Raw genomic sequence first — 20,947 nt, 5'->3', positions numbered from 1 at the left:
AGGTTGTTTTGGCAGAGGAGCTCCCTCGGGAGCTGCCACCCCGGCGGCCATCTTGCACAATAGAAATATCACTTAGGTAATGAATCCACAACATAAGCATTTACCTGAAATTGCATCATCACCAAGGACTGCCTCCACTTGAAAACTGGAGCTCATGTTCATTTGGTATTCTATGTGAGTCTGTTTTTTTTGTTCTTCTTCCTCTATTTGGGCCAGTATCTAAAGAAACCAATCAAAAGTTGTATTATCTATGTTCACTGGATTTACTGTCGTAAATTACAATAGAATACCAAGATCCTGTAGTCCAAACCACTTAGCAGACTCCCATTTCTAGCATATTACTATGTTTTTTTCTTGCAGCATAATCTTGCCTCATCCAAAACTCTGACTTTGATATCACCTCACCATTCACCAGTTGCATATTTCATTTTTTTTTATTCCTGCATTCCCCCATTGCATTATTGGGCCACATAATCCTCTGCCAAAACCGCAGACGACTACAGGATTATCCTGGATGGACAAGTTAATCCCCATCTTCTTTTCTCCACTACCAACCATCTCGTTAAATCCATTTCCCCTGCCCCCCTCCACCTACATCTCCAACAAGGGCAAGGAGCTCATGGACCTCTTTATCACTAAGATTGAGACAATCCATTCAGCTGTTTCTACTGCTTCCCCTTGACTACTACACACAACTCCAATCCAGCAACTCACACATAACAGGTCTTCTCTACATTATGACAATAGCAGTCTGCATGCAGGGAATGGGTCACAATATCAACAGAACACTGCATAATATTTACCATCTTCTTCCAACCAGAGTCCTGTGACATTAAACACAACCATATTGATTAAATAACTTTTTATAAAAATATCGACAGCATTAGTGGGAAAGATGTTGGTATTGAATTGGTTATAACATTCATCAAATGAGTAGATCAAACCCAAATCAAATAATTATTTGATCTGTTCCACTTGTCTAATAGGGCCCCAAAGTCTATCCTCTGTAATATTAGCAGCCAGTTCATATCGACCTTAACTCCAGTTGAACACAGTGGGCCTCAATTCGCAGCCCCTACAGGAAGGTATGAAGTACGCACGTAACCATAGGGGCCCCGCAAGTTCGGGGTTTAGATATGCGATGCGCATTCGCCTAAACCCGGAACTTGCAATCTGTCAGATCGCATGCATGTAAAGGTAAAGGGCCTCCGTGGGCCAAGAGTTGGGCTATTTGCCCAATTCCTGCCCAGTGAATGCCCTTGAAATTCTTACGACTGATAAAAGCAGGTGGAAAGCTTTTAAAGTACAAAAAAGTACATTACATTTTTTTTTAACATTTAAAATCCTGTTGAATAAGATAAGTTTATTTAGACCCTTTAAGATATGTAAATTTATTTTTCAAAAAATTAAATTTTTGTTTTAAATAATTAAATTCCATTTTGATTAATTTGAAATATGTGATTTTTAAAATTTATTTTCAGCGTTTGTGTGTTTTTGGGGGTATTCCCATTCCGTGAACCGCCCAAGTATGAATGGGAAGACTCCATCTCTGATAGGTTGGGCCGGCCCACGTGATCCCAGGGATACATACAAAGCCCATACACTCCTGGGATACTTGGTCGTCTATGCAGGCCTTCGCATAGAGGCCCGGGATCATAAGTCTCCGAATCTCCGGGAACACAAGGTACTTTTGTCGAACTTTTTGCGGTCAGAAGCATCTGCCCGCGGGAAGCCGCCAACCGCAAATTCTGGGCCAACACATAAATATCAATAAATTAGTAGAAGCCAATACTGTGTTCGAACAACATTATGGCCCCAAACTTGGTGGAAGCTAAGTCCGCCTAAGTGCCGCCCAAAGGACCACTGAGCTACCTTATGGTACTTTGGGCGAGAGTTTTGTAGAAAAGTCCTGGAAAGACCGCCCGGCAGCAGAAAAGCGACTTACTCCCTGGGCGGCAGTTCCCAATCTCGGCGGCAAATGCAATCCTCGGCAAAGTACCGCTGAGGATTGAGTCGAGCCCAGGGAGGGAGGAACACATAAAATTAAAAATTTCCAACATTTTTTTAAAAAACACTGGAAAACCTTCAGGGAACCTCGTCCACCTGAATTGCTGGGGGGAAAAATAAAGAAAAGAAGTTTACTAACTTTTTTTGCAGGTCTTCCTACTTACCGTTGAGGTTAGACCTGCATCCAGGCGGCGGTCCTTCCCCCACTGCAGCAGACTCCCGCTCGGACCAAACTGGCAGCTCGGCGGGCGGGAGGACACTTACGTGAGTTGCGCGCCAGCGGACGGTCCCCAGCAGTCTTCCCTCCCCACCGACAGGAGGCCTCCACCAAACTCGCACGGAGGGGATACCGCCCAGAAAACTCTGTGGTAGCGGGCGGTAAGTCCACCAAGTTCGGGGCCAATGAACATTGTTTGTTGTCCCATCATCCTCCACTGAAGTTTATAATACTATAGTACTCAATCACCATACTTCCTCTTTTGGCTTTGAAGAGACGATAGACTGTGCTACAGATTTCTTCATAACTATTGTTAACAGCACTCTGTGGTCAACTAAAAGTCAGAATAGAACATTACTCTCCTTCATAGTCCTCCATTCAGTAACCTAGCCACAAACTGGCAAAAGTTATTCAATTAAGACAGGGGAGCTTAAAAATGTCAGTTAAAGCTAAAATTCACACTGAAGAATCTCTGGCTTGGAGCCAGACTAATATTTGTTATAAAACAGCAAAACATTTTTTTTTTTAAAAAGATACTTAATTAGAACTTCACAACTGAAACTAATTCTGTTCATTACCAGAGAGATAAATGCATAAAGAGGGATTAGTCCGTGTCGGTGTCAGTTTATATTTCTACTGAAAGTGGAGTAAGAAAAGTTCTGGGATTCAGGAAAACCTGTTGCACTATCACTCAGCTGTTCTTTGTGCATCCTATGAGTGTTGTGCAAAAGAACTTCCACATCAATTTCTGACACTGCTGACCTATTTATGTATGTTGCTTGTTAAGCTGAGGGACAGAGTGATAATCGTGAGTACGCTTTGTCTTTTCACTGGCTTTAACCAGCATTCGTTTTTAGCTTCTTGAAAATAGTGATGATATAAATCCAAAATTGCTCAGCCGTGCAGCACTGTATGAATGAAACATTCATGGAACAAATGCTGTTTAATAAACACTAAGCAAAAACAAATGTTCCAGCTGCAGCAATTCAAATATGCAACTGTATCAGGTGACATGTAATTCCTGAACTTGTAATACACTTTTAACATCAGCGTGGGCATGAAATGGGCGGGAGCAGATCAGACGCCCGTTGGACACTCTGCCTGAAACTTAGGTGGGCTGAATAACAGGCGGCTGAACTGTTACCGCCTGTTTTACATCCCCGCCAAGTTGAAAGTTCCACCAGGCATCTCAGAGCTAAATTTCGACAAATAGTGACAAACTCCAGGGCAGATTTGTCTTGTGTTTTACATCATCGGTAGTAAATTTGGTACGGCCAAAAGCAGTTTACTTGTTAACCTATATAGACGACCGTTACCTCCTAGTCTGAGACAACTTATACCCCCGCTCTCAGTGCTGAAGGGTAGTGATTGATATGATTATCTCCAAGTTTAAATCAAATAAATCACTTTGTAACACGGTGCTGCTGCAATCACAACCCACCTACCTTCAAGCACAAAAGGCAAATTCATATATGGAGATTTTTCTAAATGTGCAAGCAAAATTGGAATTACCCTCTCCTTCAGGTTTAAATGGTCCTCACCAAACTCAGCAGCCAATTCTGTCAACATATCTGATCCAGGATAATCATGAACAGGATAAATAGCATCTGCAAAAACATAAAGATCCCTCTAAGAGCAAGTAATTGTCTGCATCAAAATGGATTATTTAAAAGAGTATGGAAATGACCTATGTAAGCATCATATTCTGAGGCTTAAAATAATGAGCTCAAGAAGAATATGTGGGGACAGTGTATTGGATATTGATAGAGCCGAAAGACTGCTTTATTAGAAACTGAATTATATTTTGCAATGAATGCAAGTCTAACTCAACTGTCTCTGTTGCGGTTCTGTAGCCTTTTCAGACTGGGGTTTTAGTCAAAGCTTAAGAGCTCAAATTGGACATTAGCTTTAATATCATTTAAATATGCCTTTATATCACATATATTGGCCAAAATAGGTATCCAATGATAACAGCTAATGTACAGCTGGTGAATAATTCTATTGTAGTTGGGCCTGAAGACACAAAATAACAACCAATCAAGAAAGGCTTCAGGCCCATTTCTGACAGTTGAACACAAGAATTAGGAGCAGGAGTAGGCCATTCGGCCCCTCGAGCCTGCTCCGCCATTCAATAAGATCATGGCTGATCTTCTATCTTAACTCTACTTTCCTGCACTATCCCTATATCCCTTGATTCTCTTAATATCCAAAAATCTATCAGTCTCTGTCTTGAATATACTCAACGACTGAGCCTCCACAGCCCTCTGGGGTACAGAATTCCAAAGATTCATCACCCTCTGAGTGAAGAAGTTTCTCCTCATCTCAGTCCTAAATAGCCAACCCCTTATTCTGAGACTGTGACCCCTGGTTCTAGACACCTCATCCAGAGGAAACATCCATCCTGCATCTACCCTGTCAAGCCCTGAAAGTATTTTATATGTTTCAATGAGATCAGCTCTCATTCTTCTAAACTCTAGAGAATATAGGCCTAATCTACTCAATTTCTCCTCATAGCACAATCTCCCCATCCCAGGAATCAGTCTGGTGAACCTTTGTTGCACTCCCTCTGTGGCAAGTATATCCTTCCTTGGGTAAAGAGATCAAAACTGTACACACTACTTCAGGTCTCACCAGGACCAGGCTAGAACTAGTTGGGCTCATCATCGTTATACACTAGATTTTCCATCGATTGACTATGAACGGACAGGAATCCAACCTCATGTCCTATCAGAGGATGGCACAATATAAGTAAAAGAAAAAGAACCTACAATGTATGAGTAAAAATAACTCCAAGTGCAGTAAACGTTAACGTTATCCCCACACAGCTTTGAGACTTGATTTTTTTAAACTGATAAATAAAACATGTTCCCATAGAAAGAAAAAATTCTTACAAGCCGTTCATTTTTCCTATACTGTCCCTGAGAGCTTCCGGATTATATAAAGTTTGCTACCGGATGTGTGCAGAAAAGTAAGAATTTACAGTAACTTTAGAAATGTAGGCCTATTATTTCATTATGTTGTGAAATGTTTCCTCAATTAAGAATATAAAATATGAGAATATAAAATAAATGAGTGAAAAGTCTTTATTTTTTTGAAATTAAAATGTAGTGTTCCTTCCTCCACTCAACGAGTACCATTTTATACATCTTCCAAATCAGACTATTTTTGTTCAGCAAATTGCCATTTGTTAAATCATAATAGCAGCAATTCTATTGTCAATGCCAATTAAAACATACTACTTTTTTAAGACTTGCACAAGGCAGCTTCACATAAATGCACTTACACTCGGGTTGCTCTAAATCCTGCAGAAGCAGCTTTTCCACACTTTCACCTCTTTTCTTCATTTGCTCCAAGTAGCAAATGACAGACTTGGGTAATTCATCTGAATCCTAAAATATGAATGACTCCAGTTAGCAAAATTTACTTAAATTATTTATGTACCGTAAACATTTAAAAGGCCAACAGCATAATCAATTGTTCAATACGATATAACAACAACTTGTATTTATGTAGCACTTTTAACGTAGTAAAACGTCCCAAGGCACTTCACAGGAGTATTATAAGACAAAAAATTTGACGCCAAGCTACATAAGACACCGAATGATGTTGGACAAGCAGTCTCACAATTTAGAGACTGTGGTGGGGTCGAGAGAAGTGGTGGTGGGGTACAGCTATCATCAGCGTACATGTGGAAACATTCGGACGATGTCACCAAGGGCCAGCATGTTGATGAGAATTAATAGAGGGCCAAGGATAGATACTTGCGGGACACCAGACGTAACGATGCCGAAGCAGGAAGAGAAGCCATTGCAGGTGAATCTCTAGTTACGATTAGATAGATAAGAATGGAAGCAGGCGACTGCAGTCCTACCCATCTGGACGAGGGTGGAGAGGCGTTGGAGAAGGATGGAGTGGTCAACCATGTCAAAGGCCGCAGACAAGTCAAGAAGGATGAGGAGAGATAGCTTACCTTTGTCACAGTCACAAAAGAAGTAATTTGTGACTTTGATGAGAGCTGTTTCAGTACTGTGGCAGGGGTGGAAACCTGATTGGAGGGATTCAAACAGGGAGTTGCAGGAAAGGTGGGCATGATTTGGGAGGCAACAACATGTTCAAGGACTTTGGAGAGGAAAGGGAGGTTGGAGATGGGGGCGGTAGTTTTCAAGGATGGAGGGGTCAAGAGTTGTTTTTTTAAGGAAAGGAGTGTTGACACTAGATTTGAGCGAGCAGGGGACAATTAACAATGTCAGCTAATATGGGTGCCAGAAAAGGAAGTTGGATGGTCAGTAGTTTGGTGGGAATAGAGTCGAGGGTGCAGGACGTGGGTGGCATGGATAAGATGAGCACGGAGAGGTCATGAGGGGAGATGGGAGAGAAATTGGAGAAATATATGAGTTCAGGGCCAGGGCAGGGGTGAATCTTCGAGGAAGTTTGGCCCTGTGGGCTAGGGGAAGGAAGGGAAGTGGCAGAGGCAGCTGAACGGATGGTGTCACTCTTCAATATAAAAAAGTCCATGAACTCCTCCACGTTGCTGGAGGTGAAGGTGGAGGAGACAGGGGAGAAGTATTTAAGAAGATAGTTAGCAGTGGAGAATAGAAGCTGGGGTTTATCTTTGCATTCCAGAATAATTCTAGAATGGTGAGCAAATGCATTCTCCAGTGTACTATAGTATATCTGTGAAAACAATTTTTTGAACTATACTCCTGATTTGTACCATCAAATACAACCATAAAATAAACAATTATTGCATATGGGAATTATTGGGCTCAATTTTCCCCAAAGCAATTTTTTGGCGTACTTGAAGAGTTACGCCCGATTTTTTGGGGCCCATGGACGGCAAAAAAAAAAATTCTAAGTTTCCCCATTGGATTTCTTCATTTTGGCGTGGCGTAACCCAACCTTTAGTTTTGGGGATGGAGCCTTGATCTGCATCAAAAAGATCGGGCTGCCATGGTAACCAGGGACACAACGTGAGCTGAGGCTGCAAAGTAAAGCATACAGCCAGCTCCCAACACATTAAAATAATTCAAAAACACATAACAGCAACTTACCACCGGTCCGGTCTCATTATCCTGGTCCAGTCCCATTTCTCTGCGTGTGTGTGTGTGTGTGCGTGTGTGTGAGAGAGAGAACCGGGGACCGAGAATGGGACCGGACCTGCAAGCCCTTCGGGCGGGATTGGAGATAAGTTGCTGCTATGTATTTTTCAATTCTGTTAGTGTACCCGGGCACCGATTTCCTTAACTCTCCGGAAGGTTTTTCTGGAGAAGCCACATACGCTGGCCTAAGCAGAACTGGAGTAACTCTCAGCTAGCCAAACTTGCCTAAATGGCCAGAATTGGCGTCGGTGGCCGGTTACACCCCCTTTGGCTGAAAAAAAAACTGACCTAAAAAAATTGTAACCGAGTTACACTGGCGCAAATTGATTGGGGAAACTGTGGTTTTTCAACTTAGGCCAAAAAGAGCAGCCTGCTCCAAAACACATGGCACAAATCACTGGGAAAAATTGAGCCCATTAACTGGGTATTTCAGTTCTGTACAAATCAACTGTTATTAACTTTACGATTTCTGTGTTCAGAATGTAGTTAAACAGGCACATATTTTTCATCCCATTCCCTTTAAAAATGTTTATTTTTTTCCCTTCTTTCTGGGTTCCCTCGTGTACTCGCTGACTTAAGTGTAGTCCGCTGACCTATTCCCAGGCCACTTTATTGCAATTTGAACCAATTGCTTGGAAAAAAAAGCATGGACTGAGTATCCTGTCACTCACCTTGCAAGCGAGATTTAGCAATTCACTACATGGGAAATTGCATGAACGAATCTGCTTCCTGACTCTGAGGAGCTGCACAGCACTAAATGATATCGTTCCTGCAAATTCACCGTTGATTACAAAGAAGCGTTTTTTTTTATTGCTTGATTATACTCAATTGGCTGAACTTCTTTTTCAAATGGTCAAGATAGGAGGGGTTCAACCTTTGCTTAACCACCCACTCCCAAATTTCACTTAATTGGGGCGATTTTGATTTTGGACGACGGTGTAACACGCACGCCATTGAAGTTAGTGGAGTCCAAATTACCTCCCATCTGTTTACGACCTTTTAAAATGTAATTTTAGCTTTTCTCTCACAAAAGCGGCCAATTAAAGTTGCATCAGTTAATCTGTCACAAATCAGCGATAGAGGAAATTAACAAAATGACTTTAAACTAAAAAAAACTGCGAACAAATGAAATACATGTCAGAGGGTGCCTTTGACGACAAATATCCAGTTGCTGGCACCATTTATTGGTTTATCATGCAAAAACTATTAACCAACATTTATCCTGTACACATATTTTGATGCCATATTTGGTTTATATATTTGCACAGCTTTATTAACTTTGTTCATACAGGTATATGGATTGCAAAAAAAAAAATTGCAAGAAAGCCATTTTACAATAGATTATTTACTATATATATATATATATTGCAGGCACACACTTAAATGTAGTTATTAGAAAAAACACTGATGATACAAAGCCTGACAAGGACAGCATACAAACAGTATTATGAAGTAGGTTGAAGGTTTTTAATGCTTAACTATTTCAAGATATTTAAATGTAATTTTGTAACAAATTTAAGCTTACATGATCTGGTTCAAGGAGAATCTCTTCTTCGGAGATTTGCTCCTCAAGATCCTCTGGATCTGATGGGGAAATGCTGATTTTGCTTAATTCAGCTTCAATGGCTTCTTCAAGCAGTTTGTCTTTGTCCATTATTTCCTTTTAAAATAACATACCACAGTATTTGAACATCAACTGTACCTTGGTAATAAATTTAAACTGGCAGTTACAGCAAAGAAAATGACCACCCGTTGCAGCACAGAATCCTAAAGAACCTTAGAAACATTTCCTTATAAGGGTGAGATGCAGATGCGGGGCGTGGAGGCACAGAGGAGGGGGGATTGGGGATGCAGAAGGAGAGGGGATGGGGGGAAAGGATGGAGGGGTAGGGGCGAGAGTGGAGGGGTGGGGGCATGGAAGGAGGCAGGGGCAGGGCAAGGAGGGACGGATGGGAGAGGGCAAGAAGGGACGGATGGGAGAGGGCAAGAGGGAGGGAGGGGAAAGGGTAAGGAAGGAGTCGGAGAAGGCAAGGAGGGAAGGGGAGAGGGCCAGGAAAGGGGGGGGTGGGGGGTGATAGGCGGGAGGGAGGGCCGGGGGAGAAAAGACAAGGAGGGAGGTGGAGAAGGCAAGGAGGAAGAGGGAAAAAGGAAGGTGAGAATAAGGGGGAGGGTAGCAATCGCCTAATAGTGGTGGGTGACATCCGGGTATTGCAGCATTGGTTTGTAAGTTTCTAAAAAATCTCTGCAAACACTTGGGGAGAGAAATTCCCCAGTGTCCGGTTTGGGGGCGGTAACCCAATCAGGGAGGGATTTCCTTCACCCAGCGCAGAGTTCCTACCCCGGCCACAAAATTGGGGTTACTGCCCCTCACAGGAAGTGGAGCGCAATGTTGATCTCCGGGGCTCTACGCGGGTGGGGCTCTCTGGGCCTCTACGCGATCTCTCCACGTAGCACTGACGTTAAAGGGGAGGGCCGCAATGAACTCTGAACGGCCTCTGATGGCCTCCACTGGGCCACCAGGACGGCGTGGTACCGTGGCCGCAGCCCGTCACCAAGACGGAGTGCTGGGCTGCGTGATGGCAGCCCGGACCATGCCGCAGAGCACCAAGATGGGCCGACCGGTGTGTCGGCCAAAATAACGAAATGGCGGTGCGCAGCGCACCTCCCCCTTAAATTCCACCCTGCGAGCAGAGGCCAGCCCGGTTCGCAACCCGCGAGACTGACGCTGACACCGCTCGCGGCAGCCTCACGGGGAGCTAGCCAATTTCCACCGTGGGGTGCAAAGGGGGTCACTGCGCATGGTGATGACGTAATCGCCGCTTGAGCGGCGTCCCGGGGTGGTACTGGCAGGGAGCTACCATGCTCGCACCTCCGCTACCTCCCGCGCAATTTCGCTGGAGCCGGTAGCGCCCCCCCCCGCCACACCATCCCTCCTCCCACCCTGGCGAAAACAGATTTACGCTCCGTTAGCGTCCTCGGAGGGTCCAACGGGAGGTACACAACAGGGGAATTTCTCCCCGAGATCTGTATTTTGTGATTGGTTCCTGACATCTGTCTGTGCGCGCACCACCTTTTAAAAAAAAACTGTTTACAGTGCTGATGCTGGCAATACCTCATTTACTGCCCAACTCTAGCAGCTATGTAAAGGTGATGGTAGGCCTGCTTCATGAACTGCTGCTGTAGTTATGCACAGCACCCACAATGATGTTAATTAGAGAATGCCAGGATTTTGATCCCGCAACAATGAACTTATCTCTCCGGCTCTCTCTCTAGCTCTGCCTGTGTCTGGTTCTCTCTGGCTCACATTTTTCATGCCTATTCCTCTCTGGCGCTTTCTTCCTCTCAATCATCACTAATTCAATAGTTTACATTTTCTATCAAAAACGCAGCTTATTCTAATTAGACACAAAGCAAAATACTAAAGATGCTGGAAATCTGAAGTTAAAACAGGAAATACTAGAAACACTCAACAGATCAGGCAACATCTGGCAAAATGTAATTGAACTGAAATGTTAACCCTACCTTCCTCTCTTCACAGATGCTGCCTGGCCTGCTGAGCTTTTCCAGCATAATCTGATTCTAACTAAGACTCTTTTATAGAATCTGGAATGATACAACACAGGAGGCCATTCGGCCCATCGTGTCGACTCCTTGGTCGAGCTATTCAATTAATCTCAGTCCCTTGTTTTTTTCCCCCATAGCCCTGTAATTTTGTTCCCTTCAAATATTTATCCAATTCTCTCTTGAATGTTACTATTGAAATTGCTTCCACCACCCTTTCAGGCAGTGCATTTCAGAATTTTGCCCGAGAAGCTTTCAAAATTCAAGAACGATTATCTCTCTATTTTCCCCTATATGGAGCCTAACCTCTGGTTTTTTTTTATTTTTAAAAAGCGGTTTAACGTGACAAGATTCTCGTTTTTTCTTCAGATAATTCTGAAAAACAAGGCTGGAATCTGAAAAGAATCTTGGTTTTCTAGACCAATATGTCGAGGAACCAACTAGGGGGGAGGCCATCTTAGACTGGGTGTTGTGTAATGAGAGAGGATTAATTAGCAATCTCATTGTGCGAGGCCCCTTGGGGAAGAGTGACCATAATATGGTGGAATTCTGCATTAGGATGGAGAATGAAACAGTTAATTCAGAGACCATGGTCCAGAACTTAAAGAAGGGTAACTTTGAAGGTATGAGGCGTGAATTGGCTAAGATAGATTGGCGAATGATACTTAAGGGGTTGACTGTGGATGGGCAATGGCAGACATTTAGAGACCGCATGGATGAATTACAACAATTGTACATTCCTGTCTGGCGTAAAAATAAAAAAGGGAAGGTGGCTCAACCGTGGCTATCTAGGGAAATCAGGGATAGTATTAAAGCCAAGGAAGTGGCATACAAATTGGCCAGAAATAGCAGCGAACCTGGGGACTGGGAGAAATTTAGAACTCAGCAGAGGAGGACAAAGGGTTTGATTGGGGCAGGGAAAATGGAGTACGAGAAGAAGCTTGCAGGGAACATTAAGGCGGATTGCAAAAGTTTCTATAGGTATGTAAAGAGAAAAAGGTTAGTAAAGACAAACGTAGGTCCCCTGCAGTCAGAATCAGGGGAAGTCATAACGGGGAACAAAGAAATGGCAGACCAATTGAACAAGTACTTTGGTTCAGTATTCACTAAGGAGGACACAAACAACCTTCCGGATATAAAAGGGGTCAGAGGGTCTAGTAAGGAGGAGGAACTGAGGGAAATCTTTATTAGTCGGGAAATTGTGTTGGGGAAATTGATGGGATTGAAGGCCGATAAATCCCCAGTGCCTGATGGACTGCATCCCAGAGTACTTAAGGAGGTGGCCTTGGAAATAGCGGATGTATTGACAGTCATTTTCCAACATTCCATTGACTCTGGATCAGTTCCTATCGAGTGGAGGGTAGCCAATGTAACCCCACTTTTAAAAAAAGGAGGGAGAGAGAAAGCAGGGAATTATAGACCGGTCAGCTTGACCTCAGTAGTGGGTAAAATGATGGAATCAATTATTAAGGATGTCATAGCAGCGCATTTGGAAAATGGTGACATGATAGGTCCAAGTCAGCATGGATTTGTGAAAGGGAGATCATGCTTGACAAATCTTCTGGAATTTTTTGAGGATGTTTCCAGTAAAGTGGACAAAGGAGAACCAGTAGATGTGGTATATTTGGACTTTCAGAAGGCTTTCGACAAGGTCCCACACAGGAGATTAATGTGCAAAGTTAAAGCACATGGGATTGGGGGTAGTGTGCTGACGTGGATTGAGAACTGGTTGTCAGACAGGAAGCAAAGAGTAGGAGTAAATGGGTACTTTTCAGAATGGCAGGCAGTGACTAGTGGGGTACCGCAAGGTTCTGTGCTGGGGTCCCAGCTGTTTACATTGTACATTAATGATTTAGACGAGGGGATTAAATGTAGTATCTCCAAATTTGCGGATGACACTAAATTGGATGGCAGTGTGAGCTGCGAGGAGGATGCTATGAGGCTGCAGAGTGACTTGGATAGGTTAGGTGAGTGGGCAAATGCGTGGCAGATGAAGTATAATGTGGATAAATGTGAGGTTATCCACTTTGGTGGTAAAAACAGAGAGACAGACTATTATCTGAATGGTGACAGATTAGGAAAAGAGAAGGTGCAACGAGACCTGGGTGTCATGGTACATCAGTCATTGAAGGTTGGCATGCAGGTACAGCAGGCGGTTAAGAAAGCAAATGGCATGTTGGCCTTCATAGCGAGGGGATTTGAGTACAGGGGCAGGGAGGTGTTGCTACAGTTGTACAGGGCCTTGGTGAGGCCACACCTGGAGTATTGTGTACAGTTTTGGTCTCCTAACTTGAGGAAGGACATTCTTGCTATTGAGGGAGTGCAGCGAAGATTCACCAGACTGATTCCCGGGATGGTGGGACTGACCTATCAAGAAAGACTGGATCAACTGGGCTTGTATTCACTGGAGTTCAGAAGAGTGAGAGGGGACCTCATAGAAACGTTTAAAATTCTGACGGGTTTGGACAGGTTGGATGCAGGAAGAATGTTCCCAATGTTGGGGAAGTCCAGAACCAGAGGTCACAGTCTAAGGATAAGGGGTAAGCCATTTAGGACCAAGATGAGGAGAAACATCTTCACCCAGAGAGTGGTGAACCTGTGGAATTCTCTACCACAGAAAGTAGTTGAGGCCAATTCACTAAATATATTCAAAAGGGAGTTAGATGAAGTCCTTACTACTCGGGGGATCAAGGGGTATGGCGTGAAAGCAGGAATGGGGTACTGAAGTTTCATGTTCAGCCATGAACTCATTGAATGGCGGTGCAGGCTAGAAGGGCTGAATGGCCTGCTCCTGCACCTATTTTCTATGTTTCCATGTTTAAATGCTTTCGATGCATTCTCGAAAACTGAGCAAACCACACATTGAATGAAGCATTTTATGTACAGCAATATCTAATAAACTTTCACTATCAATTTCCATGATAGTTGAAAGTTAAGTGTGAAGCTGGAGACGTGGCAGATTCTGAGTGTGACTTGGGTTGAAAGAGGGCTTTAATATTAACGAGAAACAGAGGGGTTGTGGAAAGGTTGGTGCAGGCGAGTGAGTGGTAAAAGCTGAGTGGCAGAGTGGTTTTAAAACCTGGGAAAAAAATATAGAACGATCGGATTTAATGGCAGAAGTGGCTGGATGGCCTACTTATGTTCTGATCTAATGAACAAGTAAAAAGGCTTACATTTATAAAGTGCCTTTCATAACCACCAGATGTCCCAAAGCGCATCACAGTCGATGAAGTACTTTTGGAGTGTAATCACTGTTGTAATGTAGGAAATGCACCAGCCAATTTGCACACAGCAAGCTCCCATAAACAGCAATGTGATAATGACCAGATAATGTTTTTTTGAAAGCAATGTTGATTGACGGATAAATACTGGCTAGGACACCAGGCATAATTCCCCTGCTCTTCAAAATTATGCCATAGGAGCTTTTTCGTTCAGGTGAGGGGGCAGACGGGGCTCCAGTTTAACTTCTAATCCAAAAGATGGCACCTCCGACAGTGCAGCTCTCCCTCAGCACTGCACTGGAGTGTCAGGCTAGATTTGTCTGCTAAAGTCACTGGAGTGGGACTTGAACCTACAACCTGCTGACTCAGTAGGCAAGGGTCCTATCAACTGAGCCACATCTAATGAGGAAAGTTGGTTGTTCTCAAGGTCATTGAAACGAAATGTTAATCCTACCTTCCTCTCTTCACAGATGCTGCCTGGTCTTGTCTTGTGAATGTTTCCAGCATCTAATTATACCCCCTTTGCCCGAGAGCAGTTCTGAAGAATTTTATGGCAGGGAGTGTTGAGCATGACATTGCCGGGATGGGATGTGAGCAGGAAAGAAGGAGTTAAAACAGTTGCAATGAACCGAACAGGGAGAGTAAAATCATGGAAGAGTGGGTGGTGCAGTTTTATTCCATTTTGAATTATTTCATGGGTGTACTTTGTTTTGCTGCAACAAGTGACATACACGGTGGATATTGGTGGCCGGGTTGCTCAGTTTAATCGATCTGTGCTGACAAACTCTCGCTCAATGACTAACAACTGCGACATAATCACTGCAAATTTAACAAGTGATTGCCAGGAAATAATCTGCCAGTCCGGATTTACACTGACATGCTGGCACGGTTAACACATTTCAGAAAGCAATACACCCGGAGATTACTGGGCAGAGGTGGCTGAAATCCCGCGAACCTGCCACTGTTTGCAGAATGATGAACTTGAGGGAAAACATCCGTAAAACAGAAGAAAAACAAAATTCACCGTCAAATTATTAAAAAAATGAAAACGTCGCAAACGCGCCAGGCTGCGAGCTGGGGCCCGCGGAACCGCGGCCGGTCGATAATAATAACTTGTATTGTTGATCAGCTCAGGAGACAGGGTCGGGGCAACTCCCCAACTCCCCGCTCACACACACACACACACCCTCCCTCCCTCACTCACTCACATTTACCTCAGGCCGGTCGCTCCGAGCTCCGTCTCCCAGCCCCAGCCGCTGCCTCCAGCCACCACAAGCCCGTCACCATGGCAACGGCGCCAGCCCGGCCGGCCGGCGTCGCGACGTGCTCGCCCTCGCGCACGTAATTCAGCGACGTGCCCGTGCCTGGTCCCGCCCCAGACCCCGCGGACGTCAACGACGTGCTCGCCCCACGCTCCCCGTGCCCGCGGGACGTCAGATTGTTCTCTTTTAAAAGTTTGCATAGGTCGAGAATGACAAAAAAAATTCATTGGGATTTCAGACCTTGCTTATAATTGTATTTCCTAAAATCTAAGCAGCATTCCCCATCTCCAGCTGCCTGTCGGTTGGCATTGTTGTTGTCTGCCTGTATTGTTGAAGCCTGTTGGATTAAAGGGGCAGTGGCTGCCTGGATATGAAAAGGGACACAAAAAGCGGAGAGTAGCGGTGAACGTTTTATTTCAGAACGGCACTCTGCCCCCGAGTTGACTGTGGTGCGGACGTGACTGTCATCCATCTCCTTCGGGACTGCCCCTTTGCAAGGCAGGTCTGGAAGGAGACGCAGTGGTTGCTGTCGAGGTTCATCCCAAGCAGCTCCGTAACACAGGGCTCTGTGCTCTGCGGTCTGTTCCCAAGGATGCACACCGAGACAGACATCATCTGCTGCTGGAGAGCCATCAACTCGGCGAAAGACGCACTTTGGTCTTCCTGAAACTTGCTGGTCTTCCAGAGCAAGGAGATGTCCACGGCCGAGTGTTGCAGACTGGCGCAATCCAAGGTCCAGAAGTACGTGCTGAGAAATGCACTAAAGATTGGCGCAGTTGCCGCAAAGGGACGATGGGGAAGAGCCACAGTTTAAGGCCAATCCGCCACGGTAAACCCAGGGGATGGAATCAGACCCCACCTCAGGCTGTACTTGTTAATCTGTTTGTATACATAGAGCACCATGTACTAAAAAACCCGTGTGTTGTGCCATGTATAATGAAAATCTCTGCAATGTTTAGTAACTTGTAAAGAAATGGAAATGTATTCTCACCCGTTCCGTGTACTGCTTTCATCTGCATAGTGTTACATGTAACATGATTCGTGATCGATATTGAAATGTTTCCTGGAATGTAATGTAAACCTGTTCTCATCTGCTCCATATATTACCCTTATTTGCACAGTACTACATGTAACGTGATTTACGGATTGTACTAAACTGTACCTTGGAGTGAAATGTACGCTAGTGCGTTGTATGGAACTGCTGTCAGCATCCAAACAAAATGTATGGAATTGCAGACCACAAGGTACTGAACTATTTTCCAATGTATTGTTAAAATTTTATACGAATAAAGTATATTTTTGAAAATAAAAAGTGGTATACCCCCAGGGAACAGTATTAGGGCCACTGATTTTTTGGCATATTAATAACCTGGACTTGGGTATACAGGGCATCATTTCAAAGTTTGCAAATAACATAAAACTCAGAAATGTATTAAAAGGTGAGGACACAGACAGGTGAAATGGGCAGGTACGTGGCAGATGAAATTTAATGCAGAGATGTGTGAAGCGATTAATTTTGTTAGGAAGGATGAGGGGAGGCAATACAACTAAATGGTACTTTAAACTAATTGTTGGAGGATTCAGGAAAGAGTAAATTTAAAAGCAGTAAGGGAAATGCCAAGGCTCTTGAACAGAGCAGATTTTAGGGTAAAAATAAGCAGAGCGGGTCATGAAGGGGCAAAGAAAGTAACACAGGTAATAGAGCATCAGTGAATATGGTGTCATCAGGGAAAAATCTGAAAAAAATCAAAGTTAAAGGCTTTCTGACTGTGCGAAGCATTCACAAAAAAATTGATGAATTAATAGCACCGATAGAAATGAATAGGTTTGATCTAATAGCCATTACGGAGACGTGGTTGCAAAGTGACCAAGGTTTTGAACAAATTATTCCAGGATACTTTTGGAAGTAATTGGCAAAATGGAAAAGAATGAGGGGTAGCCCTGATAATAAAGAATGGGATAAAAACAGTCAAGAGAAAGGATCTTGGCTCGGAAAATCAAGAAGAAGAATCAGTTTGGGTGGAGCTAAGAAACAGCAAGAGGCAGAATTAATGGTTGTTTATAGGCCCCCAAACAGTAGTTGCAATGTTTGGCAGAGTCCAAATCAGGAAATTAGAGACACATGTAACAAGTGTAATCATCATCACAGGCGGTTTCTCGAACGAGGATGACTTGCTTCCACAAGAGTTCACAGATATTTCAATGAAGGACCCGATGTTCCACTCCTGAACTCTAGTTGAGGGGGTGGAAGATGCCTGTGCATGAATTTTTTTAACGTGTGGTGACTGTTGCATATCAGCCACCACACGGGCTTGACAGAGCTCGGCCTTTATCCAATGGCAAGGATTAACCAGGACGACTGGAGACCTGCTCTGCTGCACGGACCTAGTGCGCACACATATCGCAGTGTGGGCAGGTCTGTGCTGCCCCTGGGCCCTCGGCTCTTCTGGGCCCCGTACCCTCATTCGCCGTACCTCCACCACGATGCTCCAGGGCCCGGCACTCCAGCTGTATTTATAGCCCCGACCTGTGGTGGTGGTCTCACACAGGTTGGTGCAGGCTGGGTTATGGTGTGAGTGACAGCAGCCAGAGATACTCTCACAGTCTGGGTAAAGGTGACCGGGCCTCTCAATGCTCAGTCGTGCCCCATCCACCAACGTAACCAAAAAGGAGATGGTGGCCAAATTAGATTAAAGGGCGCAGGTTCCGACCCCAGTCCAAATCTTAGCAGGGAAGCTACACAGGATTACCCAGGTTCATTACAATCCGGCAGATTTACATATTCAGTGGATCATTACAATTTAAAATCTCATAATTTAATACTTACTCTTGCGGAAGCAACCAGGTTGTTCAACCCCTTGTGGCACTGGTCTGACTCACGCCTATCGTGGGTCACCGAGGAAACAGTATCAGCGATCTTGCCCCATATTTTTTGATATATCCGGGGTGGAGGTTTCCCACCCCCACCCTGGGTTAATTGACCCCACCGAGTCTCGACCTCATTCAGTAAGGCCTCATTAGCCTCAACTGAGAAGGCTTTTGCCTTCTTTCTCCCTGCAACCTCCTGCATACTCTCTCCCGAATCCTCCTGGGACATCTCCATCATTTTAACATTAGCACTCCTTCACAATCAAACCTATTTAAAAGCTTCCTTCTCTCTCTCCCTTCTGCCTTCTGAGCATGCACAGATGACCCCTGACCTCCCGAATTGCGGGAAAAGTTCCTTGCTAAAAAAAAGTGCATGCGCAGAACAACCATTGCTATGGACGCCAGCCTTGCATGACTGAATACATTGCTAAGACCCATTTCAAATCACAAAGGCTATCAACCAAAATAAAAAGCCGAAAATAGCAATCAAAAAAATGGGTGATATTCCAGCGATACTAAAAAATAAAAAAATCACTAAGGCTGGAAATATCGTGCATTTTTGGGCGATAGCGATCATAGTGGAAAGTCTAGACCAAGAAATCTCAGTTATGTCGATATCGGCTGACTCTGGGCTGTGCTGCACCTAAATTTCTGGATGTAAATCTACATTACTGGTTTAAATGCAGGAAAGTCACATGAGCTGATCCTTTGCATGGGATGGAAATGAGCAACAGAGAGTTTGTAGATAGCCCAAATGATTGAGGAAATGCACGCGTACCAATGTTTCGGCATAAAACCACGGTAAATCAGAATGCCGAAAAGTTCCAGGTGTCTAGAACTTGGGGGCACAGTCTCAGGATAAGGGTTGACCATTTAAGACAGAGATGAGGAGGAATATCTTCACTGAGGATTTTGAATCTTTGGAATTCTCTGCTCCAGAGGGCTGTGGATGCCGAGTCTCTGAGTATATTGAAGAGACCCCATCCACCTCCACGGAGGTGTGTGGGGGACCTGACCCATCCACCTCCATGGCACGAACCTGGTATTGCAGTACTTCCAGGAACGGTGCAGTGGCTCTAGGCCTTTTGGCTAAGAGCATTGGCGCAGAGTGATCCTTGAATGGGCCCAAGGTGACCTCTGGCGTTTGTGATTTGACAAAGAATTGGAACGATTGGCTACGAATTTCAAAAAAAATAAATAAATAAATATTGAAGGCTGATAGATAGATTTTTGGAGTCAAGGGGAATCAAGGGATATGGAAATGGGACAGGAAAGTGGAGATGCATAAAATGAAAGTGCAGCTATAACCTTTACTTCAACTGATAAACAGTCTTCCTGACGCTTCTATTAAGTCTGCTTTTATTAACTCACAGATCTCGGTTACGACTTCTTTGCGGAAACACAGCCTTCGCACGCAGTCTGCATCACTCAGGTACAGGTATGTACACCCGTCTCGATATATCCGATGTGGGTAATGCCTCCTGCCCATCATCCTACGTGTTCTGATGTTCCTCAGGTGATGATGCCTAATCAATCTCCTCCTCCGCAGCACCCTAAATATTCTTCAGAATGTTGTATCTGGATTTTCTTTAAGAGAATTGTGGAGTCAATAACTCAGGTAATTCCAAAATGATTTCCCTATTTTATTCTGAAAATAGTGATGTAGAAACTGACTATCAATACAAATTCCCGTCCACTACACTTTATACCATCTTTCTTATTTCTGGTAACATTGTATTTTGTCCAAGTAAAGGAGATACTCTGTAGCCTGGTAGAGCAGCTAAATGACGATTCCATGACTTATGATTCATGTCTATAATTCTCAACAAGACAAGGAAATTTCCTCTGTGCACAAGGTGTAAACATACTCTTTTTATAAACAGCTTCACAGGTTTGTTACACAAATATAACACCGAAGAAACTACCCCTCACGATGAGTTCAGGATCTTAATTAAATTAGCCAGAGGTGGTGTTGAATAATACTTTCCTCCAGTTAGAGAACCAAGAATTGCACAAGTGAGAGTGGCAAGAATTGTACAGTCTGACACAAGACAGGTTTAGATGAAAAAGCCTTTATGTGTGATCCCATCCTTCCTGATACCAACTCGACCATTTCCCATTACAACATCTAATTGTTATTTAAAGGAGTCCAGAGGCAAAGAGAACTAACAGTCGTCATTGAAGACGGGTCACCCAGGCACATGTTGCCCACTATGCTGTCAAACAGCAAGAAATCTTTTCACTTGTATAGAGTAATCATGGGGAACTTTAATCTACATATAGGCTAGGCAAAACAAACTTGCAGCACTAGTGTGGAGGAAGAGTTAATGGAATGTATACAAGCACGGACGGATTAAGGGTGCCTCGGGCCCCGACCATGGGCCCCCTACTCCCATTCACATCCTGCAGTAAATGGCATTAGTGAGCTAAGTCACAGGGCACTATACTGAGTATGCATCAGGTCAGGTCTACATCTCAAGTTATGTTCTCATTGATATTATGACAACATTCATTTAATATTCTATTATGTTTCCAAACAATCAAACCGATACCTTGATGAAATTCTGTGTAAACAGTAAACAACAACGCTTTAATTTTTTAATATCCTTACATTTTGAAACTAAATCGACAATGACAACAATTTAGAACAAGACAGCGCAATTTTTTTGGAAGACCATTATTTGTCATTTGCATCCATTTTCTTCACAGAGG

General features: G+C 43.9%; 1 protein-coding gene across 3 annotated transcripts in view; it reads right to left on the bottom strand.

Annotated features, from left to right (window-relative positions):
- Positions 1–15,394, bottom strand: part of lrriq1 (leucine-rich repeats and IQ motif containing 1) — a 218,750-nt gene extending 203,356 nt beyond the window's left edge. For 2 of the 3 annotated variants that reach the window (XM_070900197.1, XM_070900198.1), the window contains exons 1-5: positions 15,320–15,394; positions 8,849–8,983; positions 5,508–5,613; positions 3,737–3,831; positions 105–219 (exon numbers count right to left, since the gene is read on the bottom strand). In XM_070900197.1, the coding sequence (XP_070756298.1) occupies positions 105–219; positions 3,737–3,831; positions 5,508–5,613; positions 8,849–8,977 (445 nt within the window). In that variant the 5' untranslated portion in view covers positions 8,978–8,983; positions 15,320–15,394. Of the gene's footprint in view, positions 1–104; positions 220–3,736; positions 3,832–5,507; positions 5,614–8,848; positions 8,984–15,319 lie in introns of those variants that run through there. The other variant, XM_070900199.1, reaches the window with a different exon arrangement.
- Positions 15,395–20,947: the final 5,553 nt, after the last annotated feature.

Source organism: Pristiophorus japonicus, chromosome 15, assembly GCF_044704955.1.
Source record: "Pristiophorus japonicus isolate sPriJap1 chromosome 15, sPriJap1.hap1, whole genome shotgun sequence".
Lineage (NCBI taxonomy): Eukaryota > Metazoa > Chordata > Chondrichthyes > Pristiophoridae > Pristiophorus > Pristiophorus japonicus.
This window is presented reverse-complemented; position numbering and strand designations above follow the sequence as displayed.